This window comes from Pimephales promelas, chromosome 24 (genome assembly GCF_988280905.1).
Source record: "Pimephales promelas chromosome 24, fPimPro1.hap1.1, whole genome shotgun sequence".
NCBI classification, from domain to species: Eukaryota; Metazoa; Chordata; class Actinopteri; order Cypriniformes; family Leuciscidae; genus Pimephales; species Pimephales promelas.
The window spans coordinates 2,358,265-2,380,548 of record NC_142792.1 but is presented as its reverse complement, the minus strand read 5'-3'; the positions used below and the strand labels follow the sequence as shown (position 1 = coordinate 2,380,548).

The following is a 22,284-nucleotide window of genomic DNA, read 5'->3' as shown; positions in this document are numbered from 1 at the left end:
ACCTAAATGGGGAAAGTTTAATTGAACAGCACGACTAATTTAGAAACTTTATCTCAATTTTTGATGCAAAATCAATCCAGAACCCACGTTATGAACCACGAGTCTTTGTGAAGGGTAAATGAGGTCATTGCCGTGGGGCGAGCACCTAACCGTGACACACAACCGCTGTAACAGTAAGCTTTTGAGCGAGGGGTGTGCAGCTGTGCAGTGTGGGAGAGGACAGCGGTAAACTACCACAGTAAAGCCCCATGAACTCCAGTGATTGTGACTGAATGACTCCTGAGGGGAGAGGAAAGGCTCACACACACACACACACACACACACACACACACACACACACACACACACACACTTCCATCTGTTGGTTCCTTTCAGACTTCACTGCCCACAACTGACGCAAAATCCCAGGATGTGCCAGAGAACAGGATTCTGGGTAATCAGAGACAAACTCCAAATGCCAGTCTGACTACCGTACCGATGAAGTGATAAAGTGCAATGACTTTTTGCTGAAAATGGATTTTTAAATTTTCTGAAGAATGCACATAAATAAAATTGTATTATTATCCCCACAATTATAATAGCATGCTTGACTTCATTTTAGAATTAAATGGATTAATATGAGACAACTTAAATGCATAAACTGGGTTACTAAACACAAACAGTTTGAATGTGGATTTTGAGTGACAGCAGCAGACCAGGTCTGGCATATGAAAGACATTAGCATCGTTTTTTTTTTCTTCTGGAAGCTGTCTCGCTCATGTGACACACTACAAAGGGTGTTAAAACCTCACACACACACACACAGATCGCTCGGTCCAGCTGGCTGATCAACGTACACTGAGAATCTAATTCAGAAAACTGTGCCAAAACCTGCTTAAGTGGACAAGCAAACAATAAAACACCTGCTTTTACTCAAATGTCCCATCCAGTGGAGTTCCCCTCTTAAAACTCATTTGCTCTTTCACATAATCTGGTCTGGTGTTTGGCATCACTGACATTAAACCTTGATGATTTGATTTCTAGAGGATAACCACACAAATTTTGGTGTCCTAATAAGACGTAGGAATCATAGGAATATTTTTACCCAGTCCACAAATTCACCAGACAGCATCTCTTTAACAGTATGAAAATGGCACTTTTATGCAAAACTATTGATACAACTTTACAATAAGGTCCCATTACATATTATCTAAAGCGACTTACATTGGATTTCAAGGTTCACCGATTTACATTCTTATCAACTTAATGCATTAACTAACATTAAGGAGTAGTTCACTTTAAAATCTTGGATGACATGGCAGTAAATTAACAGCAAAAAAAAATTTTTTTAACAGTGAACTACTCATTTAACAATGAGCAATATGTTTGTTACAGTATTTATTAATGTTAGTTATTAATAATCATTGTTGGGTAAGTTACTCTAAAAACGTAATTAATTACTAGTTACTAATTACCTCTTCAACAATGTAATTTGATTACTGTACTAATTACTCTATCTAAAAAGTATTTAATTACTAATTACTTTCAAAATCCCATATCAATCTCAACCAGCTGAATAATACAAGAATAGACATGAATCTGTTTTAATTTTTTCAAATAAATACTATAAAATTGCATGAATTATCCTTAAACAGACCAAGGTGGAGAAGGTTACGTTATAAAAACATACTTTTTAACATCAGACAATACATTTTGATGTTAAACCCACTATTGTTTTATGTCTGATCTCATGACATTTCACACTTTTTTCATACATATTTTACAATAATTCATACGAATGCGGTAGTACAATTTAGACACCTCATGAAATGCATACAAATCGCTGTGAGATCGGATTAATCTATACACAGTATTTACCTCAATTACATCAGAAGTAACTGTAATTAAATTACAGATAAATGAAGAGTAATCCCTTACTTTATATTTTCAAGGGAAAAGTAATTAAATTACAGTAACTAATTACTTAGTAATTAATTAGTTACACCCAACACTGTTAATAATACAACTATTCATTATTAGTGCAGGTCAACTTTTGATTCATAGTATATTAGTAAATAATGAAATAGATTTTAGTAGTATTTCTAAAGAAAGTATTACTAAATTATCAGCTAAATGACGAAACAATTTATTATCAATATGACTTGTTTTGATGAATAACCTGGGCTACTTGTGGATCTCAAGACAATGAACGAACATTTCCAAAAGCAACACTATAAAGGCATGACTTTAGTCTTATCTTTCAGTTGTCGTGTGGTCTGGGTCATACTCTCCCAGATGTCCCGCACAAAAGTTACATTCAACCCCTCCAGCTGGCCGAACAGCAGGGCTCAGGGCCTCCACTCGGATTTAAGAGCTTTATTCCCACCAAAAGCTCAACAAAAACAGCACGTCTGGCACAGAGCAGGGATTCCCATCCACACACACATTCCCTCTTTCTCCAGCCTCCACCGCTGGGCTGACCTGATACATTGTGCTCACTGTGATTCGTTCCACCGTGCCTGCGGATCCTCTATGGAGATTTCCCATGTGCTGTGTGTGTGTGTGTGTGTGTGTGTGAGTGAGCCAGGCCGTCTACAGCACACTCGTAACCACATGGAGGATGAGGAATACATATCCTCCTGCCTTTAGAGTAATACAAATAATAAAAGAGCCACCCTAATATGATGAGTAGGGCTGGGTAATAAATATCGATTTCTCGATATTAATCGATTATCATTTTTACGAACCGATATCGATTCTTAAGTCTCAAGAATCGATTAGTCATCCTGTTTCATTTGAATGAATGGGACATTGTATCGCGGCTGCGCGCATCCAAAAAAACGCAATAATCTTTGTCTTTTGTTACTATTGATATGAAACAAAAGTCTCAATTTTCAAATTACGTCCATTTTCTTTAGAAATTCAAAAACATAAATAGCGTTTTGGCACTGTGGCGTGAGATCGCTCTGGTGCAGCTCAAGAGAAGCAGCAGCGCTGATCTCTCTTCTGGCTGAATAATACCAGTTACAGGGTGAAATAAACATAAATGAGCATCTGAAAGTGTGTTAAAGATAGAGTACAACTTATCGAAATCCATATGTCACATTGATTCACTCAATCAGCGTTTCAACCGTGGAAAGACGTCAGTTAAACAGCTTGCAATCAATGTCATGTATCGTCAGAAAACCCGCATAAACTCGTTAGTCAGCTAGAAAAAAAATAACTCCAGAGAGGAGCATTTTGCTAAATATATACACCATATTACATATGCATTATAATCTTAATGTTCTTCAATATTTAATGCATATTTGAATAAATCTGGCAAGTTTTTATGACCGCCACCATTTAAATGTTTATATTTCATATAATCTTTATTATAAAAATAAATAAAAGTGTAATTTAAGTGTTTGTATAGCTACAAAACAGTTCATTATTACCTTCATAATAGGCTAATGAAGCCTATAGGCTACAACTAGTCTCCCATAGTTTACAGCATTAGTTAAGAGATTTGATTCCCTTGAGAAAATTTGCCATTTATTGTAACTGATATCCAAAATAATCGATATTGAATCAAATCGTAATCGAATTGCAAACTTGTGAATCGAAATCAAATCGAATTGTGAAATTTGTCTCAACACCCAGCCCTAATGATGAGCGCCATTAAACACTGGCACAAACACACCCTGGGGATGTGGAAAGATGGCGAAAGGTCTCATAGTTCGGAGCGTAAAACCAGTTCAAAGCAATGCATTCAGTTTGATAAGGAAGGCAGTCACGAAACCAGGCCGACGTCAACTTCCAGAGAAACCAAGCCGGCCCGATGCGGTGACTGATTTAAACTGATGGATATTATCCAAAAATACTGATTTAACTGCACTGACTATCACATGAGAACAAAACTGGAACCGAATAATCACACTATTGTCTGCTGCTTTATAAATGAAGCAACATCCACACGTTATTGAATCTAATTGAATTGTCTGAATCAAACTTGTTTCATAATTGATGATCTTTACAGTTATTGAACTGAATAATGATGATTAAAGATGATTTAAAGGTTATTTATAATAAGTTCGCATTATTAATTCTGTTACTTTCCTGTTTATTACTGAGACGCTGCTTTGAAATCCTTTCTATTGTACAAAGTGCTATTAAAAAATAAAGGTAAGATCAGATGACTTGACAAATAACTGATTGTGATACGCTTTAATCGTTCTGAAATGGCTGAGGCTAAACATTTCACTTTCATTGGACCTTTCTTCTATACACTGAAGGTGAACGTTCACCCAACATCGCCTTTTGTGTTTCTATTAAGGATTACTGCTGTGTGTGAACAAATAAACTCTGGGATAATGAGTTACTGCGGTGCCAAGAGACTCAGAAATATGGTTCATATACACCTGGGATTATTGACAGATTGATGTTCTCCATGGTCGACGCAAACACAGAGATAAAACCTGTGCACATCACAAATAATTAACATATCGCTCTGTAAAGTGCACACTTTTATTGTTTGCTGCTTTCTGAATTCTGATTGGCTGTCAATGTTTTTATCGTCCATCAGCTGGAAAAAAAATCGCTCTGAAAGTGATGCGAAATCGTTTCTCTGTGCCATTATTGTTATATTTTTGGTGAACTCTGCTATTCTTTTACATTACAATGATTTTCAGAACGATATCTTTATTTCATCCTAGGTGTGTAAGGGCCTTTTTACACCAATTTTGATAACTTATGAAATGAGTGTTGTTTCAATAATTACTCGACTTCTTTGCCATTTTCATTAAGATAAATGACATACACAAGCAACCATTTACATTACAAAACAACTCTGCATGAATAAAACTAATAATAGCAATGAGAAGAGATTGAAATATTGATAGTTATATGCTCACTACTTTAAGCATTTATTAACTGATATACAGAACTCATTTTAATGGTTTCATTTCTGCTTTTTGACATTAGACATAAACCCCAATGTACGTCTGATAAATATAGCTTTATGATATAGCTAGTAGTATGACAACTGATTTGCAGAATATATATTATTTGTTGCATTTCTGCTTTTATAACATAGTAATAAACGTCCATTAGACTGCACTTTACTCCTTAATAATAATAATTATTCATAATTGTGTTATTTATGTGTTTGTGTTTTTGTTATGTGATCCTCTCTAATTGTTCAGCTACACATTTCTCGCTTGAGAGAGTGGAGTATTGATCTAAACAGCGCGCGAAAGGCGTGATTTATCACCAGAACTAATATTAAACGACAAATTATTCGGGTGATGGGTTTATACACACACACACACACACACCTGTCCTCCGAGTCCATGCGGCTGAGCGGTTCTCCGTCCGACGACGAGCTCATCATCTCCAGGCTCGCGCGCCTCTTCAATCCTCCGCCGGCGCCGCCGCTGTTTTTCTCCGCCGGTGAAGACGCATTTTCATCCCCTCTTTGTTCTCCTTTTATCTGCTCCACCGTCCCGTCTGCGCTACCGGGGCTCTTCTGTGGCTCTTTCTCCGGCTCCGCTTCCGTCTCGACATCCTCGTCGTTACCGCCGTCTCCCCGCGTGGCTTCCACCGGGCTTTGTTCGGTAGACTGGTGTCCGTTGAGCTTCTCGTCAGTCTGCACTCCGTCCATCTTAACGGCCGGTTCCGGATCGGCGGCGCGCAGGCCCGACTCGCTCCCATCGCCGTTTTGTTCGCTCTGGTTCGCCGACTCTTGCTCGGAACCGTCAGAAGTCGTCGAAGCCATCGGGTTCCGCTCGTGTGCTTGCGGTCTGGCCGGGTTTAAGCGACTGGAAACGGGTGAAACGCGAAGACTTTCGGCAACCGGACGGATCGTGGAACTGGAGGTTGATCGGGGACGCGCGGGGAGGAGCGAGCGTGACGTCAGCGCTTATTATGAGTGCCTCCACGTGCTCGCAACACCAAATATCCAAAATGAAGTTGAAAAGTTTTAATTATTTTATGTCTGACTGACCTTGTAATATTGCTAATTTTAATGCAAATCTCAAAATCATTTTATATTTCTTTACTCTCATTTCTTTATGGCAACATTGATGCTATAAAACACAATAAAGATACTTATATATATGCAAATCTAAATTATTTGAACGTTTCCTCGAATATGGTTGAATAATAAAATAAAACAAGAATTTGAAATTAGTCTAGATGCATTCATTTATAGTCGTATTTTTTTTCTGAAACGGATATATAATAATCGAATTAAAAGGCTGAGAATATATTTGTAAACATATATTTTCCTTGAGTACCTTTGGAAATAAAATAAAAATAATCCGTTGTACATTCACAACGTATTCACAATTTTTGTACTCGATGGTTACACCACGTGACGTCACATGTAATTAAAATGTTTGTAGAAATATTTGACTATAAAATATATGAGGAGTATATGTTAGTAAATAAATAGATAAATAAACTCGTGTGATAAGATAAAACTCCAGCGGAAGAATCATTTTTTTTTTAAACTGGAAAATATCACGAGTCATTTAGACCTTTAAAACGTCCCTTCCTGGAAACTAACACTAGATGGCGTCAGTTTCCTGTTGATAGGATTTTACACAATCCGGATTCTCAGTGTTTCATGCAAATCATGCATTACTTGTGATTCGAGGCCCAAATTAAATATCTTCACAACATTGAAGATCATTATTACAGAACATTACTGCACATTATGAAACACTCGTCATCATTACAAAGCATTTTACACATCATGACCAGCAGATGGCGCCATTAGTCGTGTTGCAATACTGCGTCCAACCACAAGATGGTGCCAAAATACCGAGTTTTTTAGGTGTTTTATTAACAATGGTGATTTCACACTTCAGCATTATTCTTGGAATTATTCCATTATTCTTGCTTCGGATAAGATGAATACATCAATAAATGTAATGGGTCACACTTGATTAATTAACACACATAACAGTGCTCGTCAATTTCATAACGACTGAGATGGCCAATCAAATTAAATCACGTGGGCAGAAGCGAATTTCGAATATTGATCAGCACAACCGTTCTAACATCGATAATAAATCATCATTAGAGCGATTTCTCAAGGATCACGTGACACTGAAGACTGGAGTAATATATTACTAAATATTCACACAGAAAACAGTTCTTTTAGATTGTAATAATATTTCACAATACAGTTTTTTTCGGCATCAAATAAATGCAGGCTTGACGGTGGTAGTGCATGAAAAACCCAATAATGTTATTGGGAAAAAGGCAGTCAAAAGCTCTTCGCATATATAAGAACATCAACATTTATTTCACATGATATAAAACAGATGAAATATGAACATTTGCATATTGACTCTAATACATAACCTCTTCTGCATCTCCGCTCTGCACATTGTATGGTGTACAGTATATACATCATGAACTTTACAGTTTATACATTAAAGTGAAACACCAAACCCTGCTTATTGCTTTTTCCAACGGATTTAAAACGGCCAAACTCTGTAATACTCTTCTTTAAACTGTAATACTCTGTACTCTTCTCTCTATTTAAATATATCTCAGCCATAGAAAAATAAAACGTAAGCTGGAACATTCATGAGTGTGTCGGGGAAACAGTGTGGTGGCTATTGCGAACTAACATACAGATCATTTACAAATCCTGTCCATCGGCACCTTTTACATCGTTTATACACGAGTCGTTTGATATCAAAAAAGAAACGATGGGTGTCGTACAGTGCAAAAGATATGAGTACTAAAAACACTAGGTAAAACCGATTAAAATCCATATAAAACAAGCGAACGATGAACGCAACCCTCGGCAGCTTGAGGAAGTGAGCGTGTGTTTATGGGTCTGGGTGCTGTGATACATCAAAATAGCACCTGCTCACACGTTACACTCATCTAACAGAAGAAACTCAACAGTAGCAGTAGAAATAATCATCACTAGAGGTCAATCCTTTCCCATGGGTTGAACTAAGGCCTGGACGTCGCTGTGTTCCTGTGGGTCAGCTGATGATGATGATGATGATGATGATGTGGGACGTCCCCTCACATGCTGCGGTTCACTGGTGACGGTGTAGGGGCTCCTGGACACACAAAATCACAGTTTAATATTTGTATTATTTATTTAATTCCCTCATTTTGCAAAATCTTGTGCAGGATATAATAATTTGTTCCCTGGTTTACTAAATGGCGCACATGATATATATATGTGTGTGTGTGATCATGTGCGGCGGCGTCTGAATGACTCTTAATTGCAGTGTTCATTAGTGAAGCTTTATGCTCACTGAGACTCACTGAAGCTAATGAACTCTAGTTGGGAGGCTAATTACTGCTTCATTTGAGAGGATCCTTCATTTTCCTCGGAGAACAGACAGATTATTACACACACACACATGCTATGAAACACTCGCACTGATTTTATGAGTAATATCTAGGGCTGTGCAAAAATTAATTGCGATTAATCGCATCCAAAATAAAAGTCTGTGTTTACATAATATATTTGTGTGTGCTGTATATAATTATTTTGTATATATAAATACACACACATGCATGTATATATTTAAGAAAATGTGTTATTCATATATAAAATATTTGTATTTATATAATATAGATTATGTATTTTATATATATATATATATATCAGAATTTAAGCACAAATAATTCTTAAATATATACATGCATGTGTGTGTATTTATATATACAAAATAATTATATACAGCACACACAAATATATTATGTAAACAGACTTTTATTTTGGATGCGATTAATCGCAATTCATTTTTGCACAGCCCTTTGTCATTGCTAACTGAGACCACTGTATATAAAGCAGACGCTAGTGTCCGAACTGATCGCCTGTAGTGAAGTGCTGTGTGTGTGTGTGTCTCTTACTCGTCCATCTCTCCTCTCACACACACATGAAGTGAGATCCGTCCGTCAGCTGTGGGGGGGAGGGTGGAGGCGGGGGGGAGGAGGAGGAGCTTGGAGATTGGGGTGGAGTCGACACACTGTTCACTGCAAAACACACAGTGCATGCACACACACACACACACAAGCTGGTTAATAATCACACACTGACACATTCAAGCAGGGAACTAATCAACACTTCCTATTCACAACCGCTTCGTTTTAGTCAATCAAAAACACACTGGACATGCTGGTTATGTTTTGATTGACGTTCACTAAAACACACACAGGTGGTTAGTGCAGAGAGTTATATTCTAATCAATATAGATCATTTAATATATGATTCACTACAAAAAAAAACTACAAGGTATAGTGTTAATAGTACCGGCTGTAGGTGCCCAGAGGACTATGAAAAATGTATAAATATATGAATATATAAAATGTAGATATTACATAAAATGATACCAGTGTTACTTTTGTATCATTGAGAAAAAAGTTTTATTTCATTTTAATTTCGGCTAAAAGTTTTAGTGATTTTCTCGTGTGTTTTTGACATTTCTTTTCAATTTTTATATATATATATAGTTTTTATACATTTTTGTACATTTTATTTTACTTCAGCAACAAAAATGTTTTGCATTGTTTCAGTTTTCATTAACAACCCTGATATAAACGTATATACCCATTTATAAATTAAGATACACATTTATGATTTAATTCAGGCTGTCAAACGATTAATCACGATTACTCGCATCCAAAATAAAAGTTTACATAATATATGTGGGTGCACTCTGTATAAATATTTCTATATATATAAATAAATACACACACATGATTCTTTATATTTAGGAAATATTTTCATGTGTATACTGTATATTTATATTATATATAATAAATATAAATATTTTATATATAAATATTTTTTTTCTTAAATATACATGTATGTGTGTGTATTTATATATACAAAATAATTATACACAGTGCACCCACATATATTATGTAAACACACTTTTATTTTGGATGCGATTAATCACGATTAATCGTTTGACAGCTCTAAATTTTTAATATAGAAATGAAATATATATATATATATATATATATATATATATATATATATATATATATATATATATATATATATATATATATTAAATAAATGATACACAATGTGATTCACTAAAGTTCCAGAAATGGAACATATAATTGGAATATATAATATTTACATATAATTTAATATATGATTTACTAAAATCAAACACACAAGTACACAGCAGTGTTAGCGGCAGCAGGACTCATGGGAAGGTTTGAGGGGGAAGAAGTTCTTTAAATCTTAGTTTAATGGAGTGAGTCAGAACTGAAGATTGCCCACCTGACGTCAGCGTGCCATGCTTGCTATTGGTCAGCTCGTAGGACACGTCCTGCTCTTGACTGGAGGGCTTCTCGTCGTCCTCATCCTCCTCTTCCTCGGTGCCCACGCGTACCATGACGGCCGTCTGCAAGCTGACACACACAACGGAGAGCAGTGAGCACTGCTGTTATGAAGCGCTGTGTGTGTGTGTGTGTGTGTGTGTGTGTGTGTGTGTCGCACCTGTTCTGTGTGGCCAGACTCCTGCGAAACTCCAGCGGACTCAAACGCTTCGGTTCGCCCTCGTTCAGCGTCACGCTCTTCAGAAGAGACTCTTTAAAGGATGCTGATCGGGACACGGGCGGTTTCTCCTGTGTAGACACACACACACACACACACACACACACATGAAGTAAACTCTCATACTGGACTGAAGTGTGTCCATTCACAGTGTTCACTGCTCCCTAAACACCTAGCAAGGGATATTTAGAAATTTAATTTATAATTTAACCCTCTGATGGTCCTCGGTCACTTCTGACCGAATCATTTTCTGTTTTGAATTATTAAAAATCACAGCTTCATCGGAAGGTTACGATACTTGGTGACTTGTATGGCATTGTGTATGTGAACACACAAAAAAATTGAGGTCATGATCTGAGCATGCTAAGTGGTCTTAAAAAAAATAGTCACACTTGTGGTCTTTGGTCAAAAATGACACCCATAGGAAATGAATGGGAAATTGACAAAACACAAAAATTCCCCAGCTGTTTATGGACACATTTTTTTTTTTTGAGGATTTGAATATATAATTGAAACAATCTCAAAAACTATTTCTTATTAAAAAATGTGTAAAAAAAAAAAAAAAAAATTGTGAATTTTTGTGTTTTTGTCAATTTCCCATTCATTGCCTATGGGGGTCATTTTTTGACCAAATACCAAAATCGTGACTAATTTCTTTACGACCACTTAGCATGCTCGGATCATGAACTCAAATTTTTTGAGTGTTCACATCCCTAATGCCAGAAATGTCACCAAGTTTCGTAACATTCAGATGAAGCTGTGATTTTTAAAAATTCAAAACAGATTTTTTGTAGTCTGAATTTATTGGTGTGTATGTGTATAAAAGTGTGTTTGTATGTGTGTGTGTGTGGGTGGGTGTAAATTTTTTGCACTCTTGATGTTGTAGAGTGTCACCCCTTTACTGCGGTATACTTCTTTTAAGAATCGTGGCCGATTTATAGATTGTACAAACAAAAATTCAGAGAAGCTGAAGCTTTTCATCGACCTTCTCAACAATAAAATATTTAATATAACCCTCCAATGCATAGTTAAGGCCCTTTAGGTGACTCGAGATGATATATAATCTTTCTGTCTCGTACTGTGACCGCTGCATAGCGCCTGTCCGTCCCCGAATGTTGACTGTGTGTCCGAGTGAGTGGAGGGGGCGTGGCTTAGCCATAGGTCAGTTGCATTTGAGGATATATATTTATTTATTTTTTTTTTAAATCAAGCACTCGAGTTTAATCGAGGAATCGTGACAGCGCTAATATGTACTTTGTTCTCCAAGTTGGCATATCCAGAATCCACATCACGTGTTTCCCTGCAGTTCTCTTCCGCATCCGTGGGTTTCCCATCCGTCCGCTCTCTCTCCCGGCCCTCAGGCGACGGGTCTCTGCGCTCGTCCTGCTCATCCGGAGAGATCGCCGGGCTCTTCTTACGCGTCTGAGGGAACAAACGCTCAGCGTTAAACCCCAGCAGCACACACACACACACACACACACAGAAGAGGAAGCCGTAAACACACACTGCTGGACAGGAGCGCAGCGAGCCGGAAGACTGTAAAGTGCACCGGTGTAGGGAATCATTACGAGCTCGATTCATCCAGTGATGACTCACTTTGAATTACAGCGCCGTTCCACAAACTTCTAATGGCGGAGCAGGTTTATGAGAGCAAGAGCCCTCCGGACCAGATGCATGATGGGAATGTGATGTTGTTCAGTGGTTTTCAGAGCAGGTTCACTCGAGTGAGACGGTAAATCTCAGATGATACGGTGAAATAACCGGACCTAACGTGTCCAGTGTCATCTTACGGTCCTCGACGTGAAAAAGCAACGCGAAGCGACAAAACTACAGCCAATCTGATGTGTAATAAACGGGACAGCAATGTGCCAAAAAACAACTTGGTACCTCCACAACTAATGTTGCAGACATGCAAGTGTATTTTTAAGATAGATAGATAGATAGATTGATAGATACATAGGTACATAGACACATAGATAGATAGATAGATAGATAGATAGATAGATAGATAGATAGATAGATAGATAGATAGATAGATAGATAGATAGATAGATAGATAGATAGATAGATAGATAGATAGATAGATAGATAGATAGATAGATAGATAGATAGATAGATAGATAGATAGATAGATAGATAGATAGATAGATAGATAGATAGACAGACACATAGATAGATAGACACATAGATAGATAGACACATAGACAGACAGATAGATAGATAGATAGATAGATAGATAGATAGATAGATAGATAGATAGATAGATAGATAGATAGATAGATAGATAGACACATAGACACATAGATAGACAGACAGACAGACAGACAGACAGACAGACAGACAGACAGACAGACAGACAGACAGACAGACAGACAGATAGATAGATAGATAGATAGATAGATAGATAGATAGATAGATAGATAGATAGATAGATAGACACATAGACACATAGATAGATAGACACATAGATAGATAGATAGATAGATAGATAGATAGATAGACAGACAGACAGACAGACAGACAGACAGACAGACAGACAGACAGACAGACAGATAGATAGATAGATAGATAGATAGATAGATAGATAGACACATAGATAGATAGACACATAGATAGATAGATAGATAGATAGATAGATAGATAGATAGATAGATAGATAGATAGATAGATAGATAGATAGATAGATAGATAGATAGATAGATAGATAGATAGATAGATACATAGATAGATAGACACATAGACACATAGATAGACAGACAGACAGACAGACAGACAGACAGACAGACAGATAGATAGATAGATAGATAGATAGATAGATAGATAGATAGATAGATAGATAGATAGATAGACACATAGACAGATAGATAGATAGATAGATAGATAGATAGATAGATAGATAGATAGATAGATAGATAGATAGATAGATAGATAGATAGATAGATAGATAGATAGATAGATAGATGGTGTTGGCACCTGTAGGGTGTAGTACGGGTTGTCTTTAGTGAAGGAGAGGCTGCGTGACAGTGAGCCGTCTTCTCTTCTTCGTTCACGTAGCGCCCCCTGCTGGTGTCGTCTGATTCGCTCCATCTGCTCCTCGACACTCATGCGTGTTCGGCCCACCTCTACAGCGCCGCTCATGTGCTCGACTGCGCTGCGGGGACGGTCCTGCGGGTGACACTGAACATGCGGATATATATATGCATTAACAGATATATTCAAACAAATATGAATATAAAGTATTAAGCTCAAACTCAATATATTTATATATATATATATTCAACCAAAACCATCAAAAAATAATGTAATGACTTAATAATGTAGATATAGTAGATCTATTTAAAAAACAAACAAAATAACAATTTAATAATATATGATATTAAATGATATATTATATTAAATGTATTAAATTCAATTAAGTATTATAGTTATAGTAAATTTAGGGCTGTGCAAAGATTAATTCCGATTAATCGCATACAAATTAAAAGTTTGTGTTTACATAATATATGTGTGTGTGCTGTATGATTATTTTGTATATATAAATATGTATATATTTAAGAAAATGTGTTCATATATAAAATAAAAAAAATAAAAATAATAATAAATAAAATATTTATATTTATATATATTATAGATTACGTATTTGTATATCCACAGTATTTACGTGCAATTCTTAAATATATACATGCATGCATATGTATTTATATATACAAAATAATTATGCACAGCACACACACATGTATTATGTAAACACAAACTTTTATTTTGAATGCGATTAATCACGATTAATCTTTGCACAGCCCTAATTAAATTACATCCTACACACACACACACACATTAAACCAATCTAAAACCTTATACCAGTAGTGTTTATGTATATATTTCTAAGATGATAACCAGATGCTGAAGTCATGCGACACCTGTGAAGCAAACTATTATTATAAATGTTTATTGATGTGTGCAGCATTTAAGCACCCAGGATGCCTAGCAATGCCTCAGCCAGGGTTGCCAAGTTCACGGCCTTCCTTTTACACTGCCGTGCGCACATTTTTTTCCCGCGGGTTAAAGGTTTGACATTGTTTAAAACTGTCTTTGAATGAAATGCTTGTTTTGATGTATCGTTGACAAAACTGTGCTAGATGATGAGTTTCATGAGGGAGGGGCCTTTTGAGCTCCTTTACGAATTAACTACTATATAGTGATTTTTAAGTTGAATTGGGCTATTTGGACTATATTTGACAGGCCTTTTATTGGCAACCGCATTACAACGGTTCATTTTGCACAGGCAAACACAACTCCCATATTTCACAGATCTATTTGACATGCTTACTGTTCTGGGGTCAGGCTTCTTGCTCTTCCTCAAGGTGACATAAGAGGCGATGGTGGAGGATTCAGGCATGGGTGATTTAGTCCTCGGGCTGACCACTCCGACAGGGTAAACGATACCTGACAGAGAGAGAGAGAGATAGAGAGAGAGAGATCAGTGAACAGCAGGGGAGGCGAGGGCTTTATGACTGGTTGTGTTGGTGTGTGTCAGGGCACCTTTGGTGACGCCGGCCGGCTCTTTCTCTGCAGTCTGCTCAGATTTGTCTTCGCCGTTACTCTCGTCGACCTCGGCTACCGTGGTAAGCTCCGGCTCGCTCTTATACAGTCTGTAATCCGGACCCTGGAGAGCAGATTTAACCTGGTTACACATTATTTACAGCACAGACACACACACCATACAAAGGTACAGATTCTGTGAAGGTTTATGCTTGTGGATTACATAATAAAATGGGAATGAGAATAAAAAAATACATTTGAAAGAAACTAAGCCTCACAAAGCACAAACCTATAGACCATTTCGCAAGATGTAAACAACACTGGTCCAGAAGCACTTTCTGTTTCAGTTTTTTAACACTACATAAAAGCTGGGATAAAATACAACCAACAGAACATTTAAAACTGAATCAGAAAGTTAAACAAACATCTTTAAGATGTTTTCTTTACATGTGAAATAAAGAAAACAGTTACAAACTGAAACAGGAAGTGTTTCTGGACTAGTGTTGTTTACATCTTGTGAAATGGTCTATGCAAAGGCTATTGGATGTTTAACAGGAAGTGCTCGAGGATGTTGAAGATGGGTACATGCACAAAGTTACGAGGGTTCAAAAGCAGAAAGCACATGAAATGAAAACTACTGTAAGACTAAGTGAATATTCAGCCCTATTTCTTCATAACACAGAAAACAATAACACCATACATGCTTCTGGGGGATTTCGAGGGGTAAAATATGTATTTAAGTGCTGATATCTACAGAACAGGTTGCTGATATAACATCAAACAATATTTCTAAAATGATTTAAGTCAAGTCAAACGTATTTGTAGTGCTTTTCATAATATACATTGTTTCAAAGCAGCTTCATAGAAAATCATGATGTTATTGTTTATAATATCTTCATGCCTTATAGTAGTTGCATTTAGCTGGACAAAAATAGTTAAATAATGCAACGTACAAGAAATTAAGCTTTTGAGATTTGCTATATTGCCTTACCCTCGTATACTGTATGAATGTGGATATTTAATAATAATACATAAGTCTTATATAGAGCTTTCCAAGGAACTCAAAGACGCTTTACAAATGTATATTTTAGGGCTGTCAAACGATTAATCACGATTAATCGCATCCAAAATAAAAGTTTGTGTTTACATAATATATGTGGGCGAACTGTGTATAATTATTTTGTATATATATATATATATATATAAATACAAACACATGCATGTATATTTAAGAAAAAAAAATATTTATATATAAAATATAGATATTTATATTTAATATAAATTATATATAAATCTATATACAGTATTTACATGAAAATATTTCTTAAATATATACAAGCATGTGTGTGTATTTATATATACAAAATAATTATACACAGTGCACCCACATATATTATGTAAACACAAACTTTTATTTTGGATGCGATTAATCGCGATTTTTAATTAATACGATTAATCGTTTGCATATCTAGACGATAATATAGATACATGTTGCAACGAAATAAAAAGATTTGTTATTTAGTATTATTATTTATTTTGAATAACACCGAATAATGTATGGTTGGTGGGTTTAATTTTTTTATGTACTTTTATGTTTAAAAATTGGAAAAAAATCAGGCAGAAACGGTTGACCATCCACACAATGGGGAACACTACTTATTAGCTCATGCAAATTTGAATTTTCCTGGCTGATATACAGTATTGATCTATAACTAACAAAAACACAATCTAAAATGATGGGTTTATGAAGCACTGAAATGAAGATGGCTGATGGGATGGGTGGGCGAGGGGTTCACAGCGGGTCTTACGCTGTGGGCACCGTTGCGCTGGGCGTTCTTGCGGTCCTCGGGCCGGTGAGGGGTGGTACGGGGCCGGTCGCCCCCCTCATACGAGTACGGGAGAGGAGGACGCGGAGGCACGGAGTCTGACTCCTACACATCGCACAGAACGGGAGAGTGAAGGACACTGTTGCCAGGTGCAACGGCACAAGAGACTCTCGAGTGAACCCACAACACACACTCGTCCTGAGGATCTGAGACTGCGTTACTGTGATTCAGAGATTCAGAAAATAATCACTTACTTCACTCTTGTGCAGGTTTGACAGCGGGTTCGCTCCAGGAAAACCTACAAATGCAAAAGAAAACGGTTCAACGGTCAAAACGGTTTCTTGTATGATAACTGGTAACTGAAACTATTATTTACATATATATATATATATATATATACCCTGAGGATGGTCTTTTGACCCAAAGCTTGGTGATTAAATTTGCAGACAGTTTATTGATTATTTTTTGAGATCTTTAGTCTTGTCTGTCTGGCACCTTGATGATCGTGACTGCGGTGTAACTTCTTCATAACTGAAACTTTTCAAAATCGTTTACGTAAACTGAAATAAACCTGACATCAATTAATAATATATAAATATTGGATGAAAAACACAACATTTTTAGATTTGTAGCCTTGAATTAAAAATGCAGCCTTGGAAAATAAACAAAATAAAACTAAAATGGAAAACAAATTTAAGCTTAATAATAATAATATTTAAAAAAATAAATAAAAATAAAATAAAAATAATAGCCATAACTACATTAAAATGAAATGAAAAATGTAAATTTACTACTGAATATACAGTATATATAAATAAAAGCTCATTAAAAAAATATTAATATTATATAATAATATTAATATAACACTGATAACTGTTAAATTTCCAGTTATTATGGTCAAGTACTGTAAAAATAATGGAATAAATTAAATGTGTGTGTGCATGTGAGTGTTTTAGATTTACGGTGTTTGTACTTTTACATTTTTTTTTTTATTCAGAAACTCCCTAGTGTGTGTGTGTGTGTGTGTGTGTGTGCGTGCATGTGTTTGTGTGTGTGTGCGCATGTGTGTGTGTGTTTTAGATTTACTGAGTTTGTGCTTTTACACTTTGATTATTTTATTCAGGGGCTCCCTAGTGTGTGAGTGTGTGTGTGTGTGTGTGTGTGTGTGTGTGTGTGTGCGCGTGCATGTGTGTTTGTGTTTTAGATTTACACTTTGATTATTTTATTCAGGGGCTCCCTAGTGTGTGAGTGTGTGAGTGCATGTGTTTGTGTTTATGTGTGTGTGTTTTAGATCTACTGAGTTTGTGCTTTTACACTTTTTTAATTTTATTCAGGAACTCCCTAGTGTCTGAGTGTGTGTGTGTGTGTGTGTGTTTTGCATGCTCTCTCACTGGGTTCTGCGTTTCTCTTGGGTTTGTTCTTGCTCAGAGCCTCCATCACATCCTGAATTCTCCACAACTCCTTCTGGATCTGAACGTGTTTCTGGCTGGGCGGCTCCGTCTGGACACACACAAACTCTTTATGAACACCTCAGCTCAATGCAATGGAATTAACACGGTAAGAGTGAATTCAAGCACACATGATTGTTAGTTAGCAGCATATATCGCGCTAGCATTAGTGACCTGCGGGCTCCCGAGGGCCTCAAGCTGCTCCAGAAGGTTGGTTTTAGCCAGAGTGACGTCTGCCTCCAGTCGATCGTACTCTCTCCAGCTCCGCTCCAGCTCCTGTGAGCAGCACAGCATGATGGGTGAGTGATTGGGAGTGTGTAGCTGTACATCAGTGAGTGTGTGTGACGTACAGAGTTGACTCGTGACAGCTCTCTGCAGGTGCTGAGGAGGCCGCTCTGAAGAACATCTCTCTGCTGGATCACGCTCTGGACCGACGCTGGATTTTCACAGCTCATCTCGATCTCCTGACTGGCTGACAGTAACGCCGTCTCCAGCGTGTGCTGCAACCACACACACACATGCAGGAATGAGACTATTAGAAGACTGCTACTGTATGTGTTGAGAATGGAGAAGTTCGGTACCTTTTCTCGGTGAAGTTGCTGGAGTTTTTCTTCTTGAGTTCTCACTACTTTATCCTGCTCACAAAGCCGACTTAACTTTGCCTGAAACCATAAAGTCAAGGTCAAATCGACAAAAGTGGGTTATTTTTAAGCAAATGCATATTAATATGTTCATGTTATCTCGAATAAATATGAGGTCATAAAAATGCATGTATAATAATAATACAACAAATTAAAAAAAAATTAAATAATGCAGATTCAAATAAATATGAGGTCATAAAAATGCATGTATAATAATTATATAACAAATTAAAAAAAAAATAAATAATGCAGATTTTAAATAAATATGAGGTCATAAAAATTCATGTATAATAATAATACAAAAAATTAAAAAAAATTAAATAATGCAGATTCAAATAAATATGAGGTCATAAAAATGCATGTATAATAATTATACAACAAATTAAAAAAAATTAAATAATGCAGATTCAAATAAATATGAGGTCATAAAAATACATGTATAATAATAATACAACAAATTAAAAAATTAAATAATGCAGATTCAAATAAATATGAGGTCATAAAAATGCATGTATAATAATTATATAACAAATTAAAAAAATAAATAAATAATGCAGATTTTAAATAAATATGAGGTCATAAAAATTCATGTATAATAATAATACAAAAAATTAAAAAAAATTAAATAATGCAGATTCAAATAAATATGAGGTCATAAAAATGCATGTATAATAATAATACAACAAATTAAAAAAATGAAATAATGCAGATTCAAATAAATATGAGGTCATAAAAATGCATGTATAATAATTATATAACAAATTAAAAAAATAATGCAGTCTGAAACGATAAAATAATGCAGATTCAAATAAATGTGAGGTCATAAAAAAGGAATATATAATAATTTTTTTTAAAATAAATAAAAGAGTCTGTTTAACTTTCTGTTATCATATTGCATACATATGAAACATCAAAACTATTGTTGTTTTTAAAATTATAACACGTTTAAGCACCCTGAAAAGCTTTAATTGACATTGTTTCTTAGTTTGCACACAGACTTCAGTAAAAGCTGTTTTATTCCATATTACGTTTTAATAGGTTTTCTTGTTATTCATGGCTTCAAAAGTTGCTAATATAGCTTTATAGATTGAGATAACTCAATTCACATTTGGTAATTAATACCTTAATTTTTAAGTATCAAAGCACAAAAGTGTATAATAATAGTCAATCATAAAAGCGATCGATACACTTACATCAATGTCCAGCTCCTCCGGTTTGTACAAGTAGGTGTTTTCTCTGTATTCTTCAGGACTCATCTGCTGAAATGAGAGGAACTTACGTTAGATGTTATATGCATTGTATAATATATCCTAGAAAGTGTTATACAGACTGCGTATGAAGCAATGGAGTGAGCCTGTATATACTGTAGCTCTACATGCAACTTACTCCTCAATGTACTGTCAAAATAACATAAATAACTACAGTAAATCCTGTAACAATTGCAGTCAGCACAATATAAACATGTGCAGTCAGTTTCACAACAGGGATCTTTATATACAGTCACACTGTATACAAAAGCACTGGGACTGACAATCATGCAAACTCCACCCGAACAGCAAACGGGAAAGTCTGATGGAAGTTTCTATCGTATACAAAGAGAAGTATGCAATAAATGATTTGCTTCCTCTGCATTTTTGTCTTTTCCAGTACAAATATCAATCGAGATCGAGATATGTTAACTTGAGAAGCAAAAATCTGCCAATTGGGTCAGAAAAATAAACTCACTTATTGGCAGATACTCACTTGAAGGAGTAGTTCACTTTAAAAAAAAAAAACCTTTTGCTGATAATTTACTCACCCCCATGTCATCCAAGATGTCCATGTCTGTCTTTCTTCAGTCGAAAAGAAATTAAGGTTTTTGATGAAAACATTGCAGGATTTTTCTCCATATAATGGACTTCAATGGGGACCAAACGGTTCAAGGTCCAAAAGAGAGTTTCATTGCAGCTTCAGAGGGCTTTAAACGACACCAGACGATGAATAAGGGTCTTATCTAGGACCCTTCGAGTCATGACTCAAAAAAAGATTTGTTCGTTTTGATGAACGAGTTCGAACTGGAGAGTCACGAACGTGCATCACAGAACAGAGCAAGGCGACCATTTGTGCTTATAAAACTTAAACTTTGTTATTTATTTATTAAATGAGCGATCGTTTCGGTTGATAAGACCCTTATTCATCATCTGGTGTCGTTTAAAGCCCTTTGAAGCTGCACTGAATCTCTCATTTGGACCTTGAACCCTTTGGTTCCCATTGAAGTCCATTATATGGAGAAAATCCTGGAATGTTTTCATCAAAAACCTTAATTTCTTTTCCACTGAAGAAAGAAAGACATGGACATCTTGGATGACATGGGGGTGAGTAAATTATCAGCAGAAGTTTTTTTTAAAAAGTGAACTACTCCTTTAATATCTTGTGCTTGCTTCGCAAGGAAACGTATCTTGATTTTAAGAATGGTCAAACTGTAAAACAACAAAAATACTGAGTAAGAATTGTTTTATTTCCCACACACTCATTCACACTTGTCTGCAGCCGGATGAGTTTATGCAGATATGAATCATCTCCTCACGGAAATAACGCTGTTTCAACACCATCTGGTGTGTAAGAATCACAAAACTGTTAAGAGCGCTCATGTCGTACACGTCCACAACATCTGCTACGGGACACGCAAAGAGTTTGAGCGCCAATTAAAAAAAAAACTCGCAAGACATACAACAAGAGGCATGTCCTCTGTTAAATATGAATGGAGTGTGTGCTTCAGAGCGGTTTCAGGAGGTCTGTCAGCGCTCGAGTCAGTGTGACTAATGACAACTAGAAAAAGCTGAGACTGAATCTGAAAGCCCACACACACTCCACTACAGGCCAGCAGAGAGGAACTCCTGACCCCAGATCCCCGAGTCCGACTTTAAAGGATTTCTCAGAGAGGAACCGCTGTCAGAGATTTGAAGAACAAAGAAAAATCTGCACATTAAAGGGATAGTTCAACCAAAAATGAAAATTCTCTAAAATTAAAACATTATTTAATATTGAAATGAGCGATCGTTTCACTGGATAAGACCCTTATTCATCGTCTGGTGTCGTTTAAAGCCGCACGGAAACTCTCATTTGAACCTTGAACCGTTTGGTCCCCATTGAAGTCCATTATATGGAGAAAAATCCTGGAATGTTTTCATCAAAAACCTTAATTTCTTTTCGACTGAAGAAAGAAAGACATGGACATCTTGGATGACATGGGGGTGAGTAAATTATCAGCAAAAGTTTTTTTTCAAAAGTGAACTACTCCTTTGATATCGAATCTAAACATTACAAATCTAAAGGCA

The 22,284-nt window shown here is 36.1% G+C and overlaps 2 protein-coding genes across 23 annotated transcripts in view; both read right to left on the bottom strand.

Moving 5' to 3' along the window:
* The window catches only part of aebp2 (AE binding protein 2), a 37,090-nt gene extending 31,222 nt beyond the window's left edge, over positions 1-5,868 (bottom strand). The window contains 1 exon segment of the mRNA XM_089126735.1: positions 5,295-5,868. Coding sequence (XP_088982861.1) covers positions 5,295-5,734 — 440 coding nt within the window. The 5' untranslated portion in view covers positions 5,735-5,868.
* A 1,381-nt stretch (positions 5,869-7,249) lies between these two features.
* The window catches only part of plekha5 (pleckstrin homology domain containing A5), a 136,726-nt gene continuing 121,691 nt past the window's right edge, over positions 7,250-22,284 (bottom strand). For 11 of the 22 annotated variants that reach the window (XM_039660645.2, XM_039660650.2, XM_039660652.2 and 8 more), the window contains 15 exons: positions 20,161-20,226; positions 18,908-18,988; positions 18,677-18,826; positions 18,501-18,602; positions 18,270-18,378; positions 17,133-17,176; positions 16,861-16,983; positions 15,053-15,176; positions 14,841-14,956; positions 13,487-13,690; positions 11,768-11,935; positions 10,457-10,584; positions 10,238-10,368; positions 8,854-8,976; positions 7,250-8,048 (listed from right to left, as the gene is read on the bottom strand). In XM_039660645.2, the coding sequence (XP_039516579.2) occupies positions 8,870-8,976; positions 10,238-10,368; positions 10,457-10,584; positions 11,768-11,935; positions 13,487-13,690; positions 14,841-14,956; positions 15,053-15,176; positions 16,861-16,983; positions 17,133-17,176; positions 18,270-18,378; positions 18,501-18,602; positions 18,677-18,826; positions 18,908-18,988; positions 20,161-20,226 (1,653 nt within the window). In that variant the 3' untranslated portion in view covers positions 7,250-8,048; positions 8,854-8,869. The remainder of the gene's footprint in view (positions 8,049-8,853; positions 8,977-10,237; positions 10,369-10,456; positions 10,585-11,767; positions 11,936-13,486; positions 13,691-14,840; positions 14,957-15,052; positions 15,177-16,860; positions 16,984-17,132; positions 17,177-18,269; positions 18,379-18,500; positions 18,603-18,676; positions 18,827-18,907; positions 18,989-20,160; positions 20,227-22,284) is intronic. The other 11 variants (XM_039660647.2, XM_039660651.2, XM_039660656.2 and 8 more) reach the window with 3 other exon arrangements.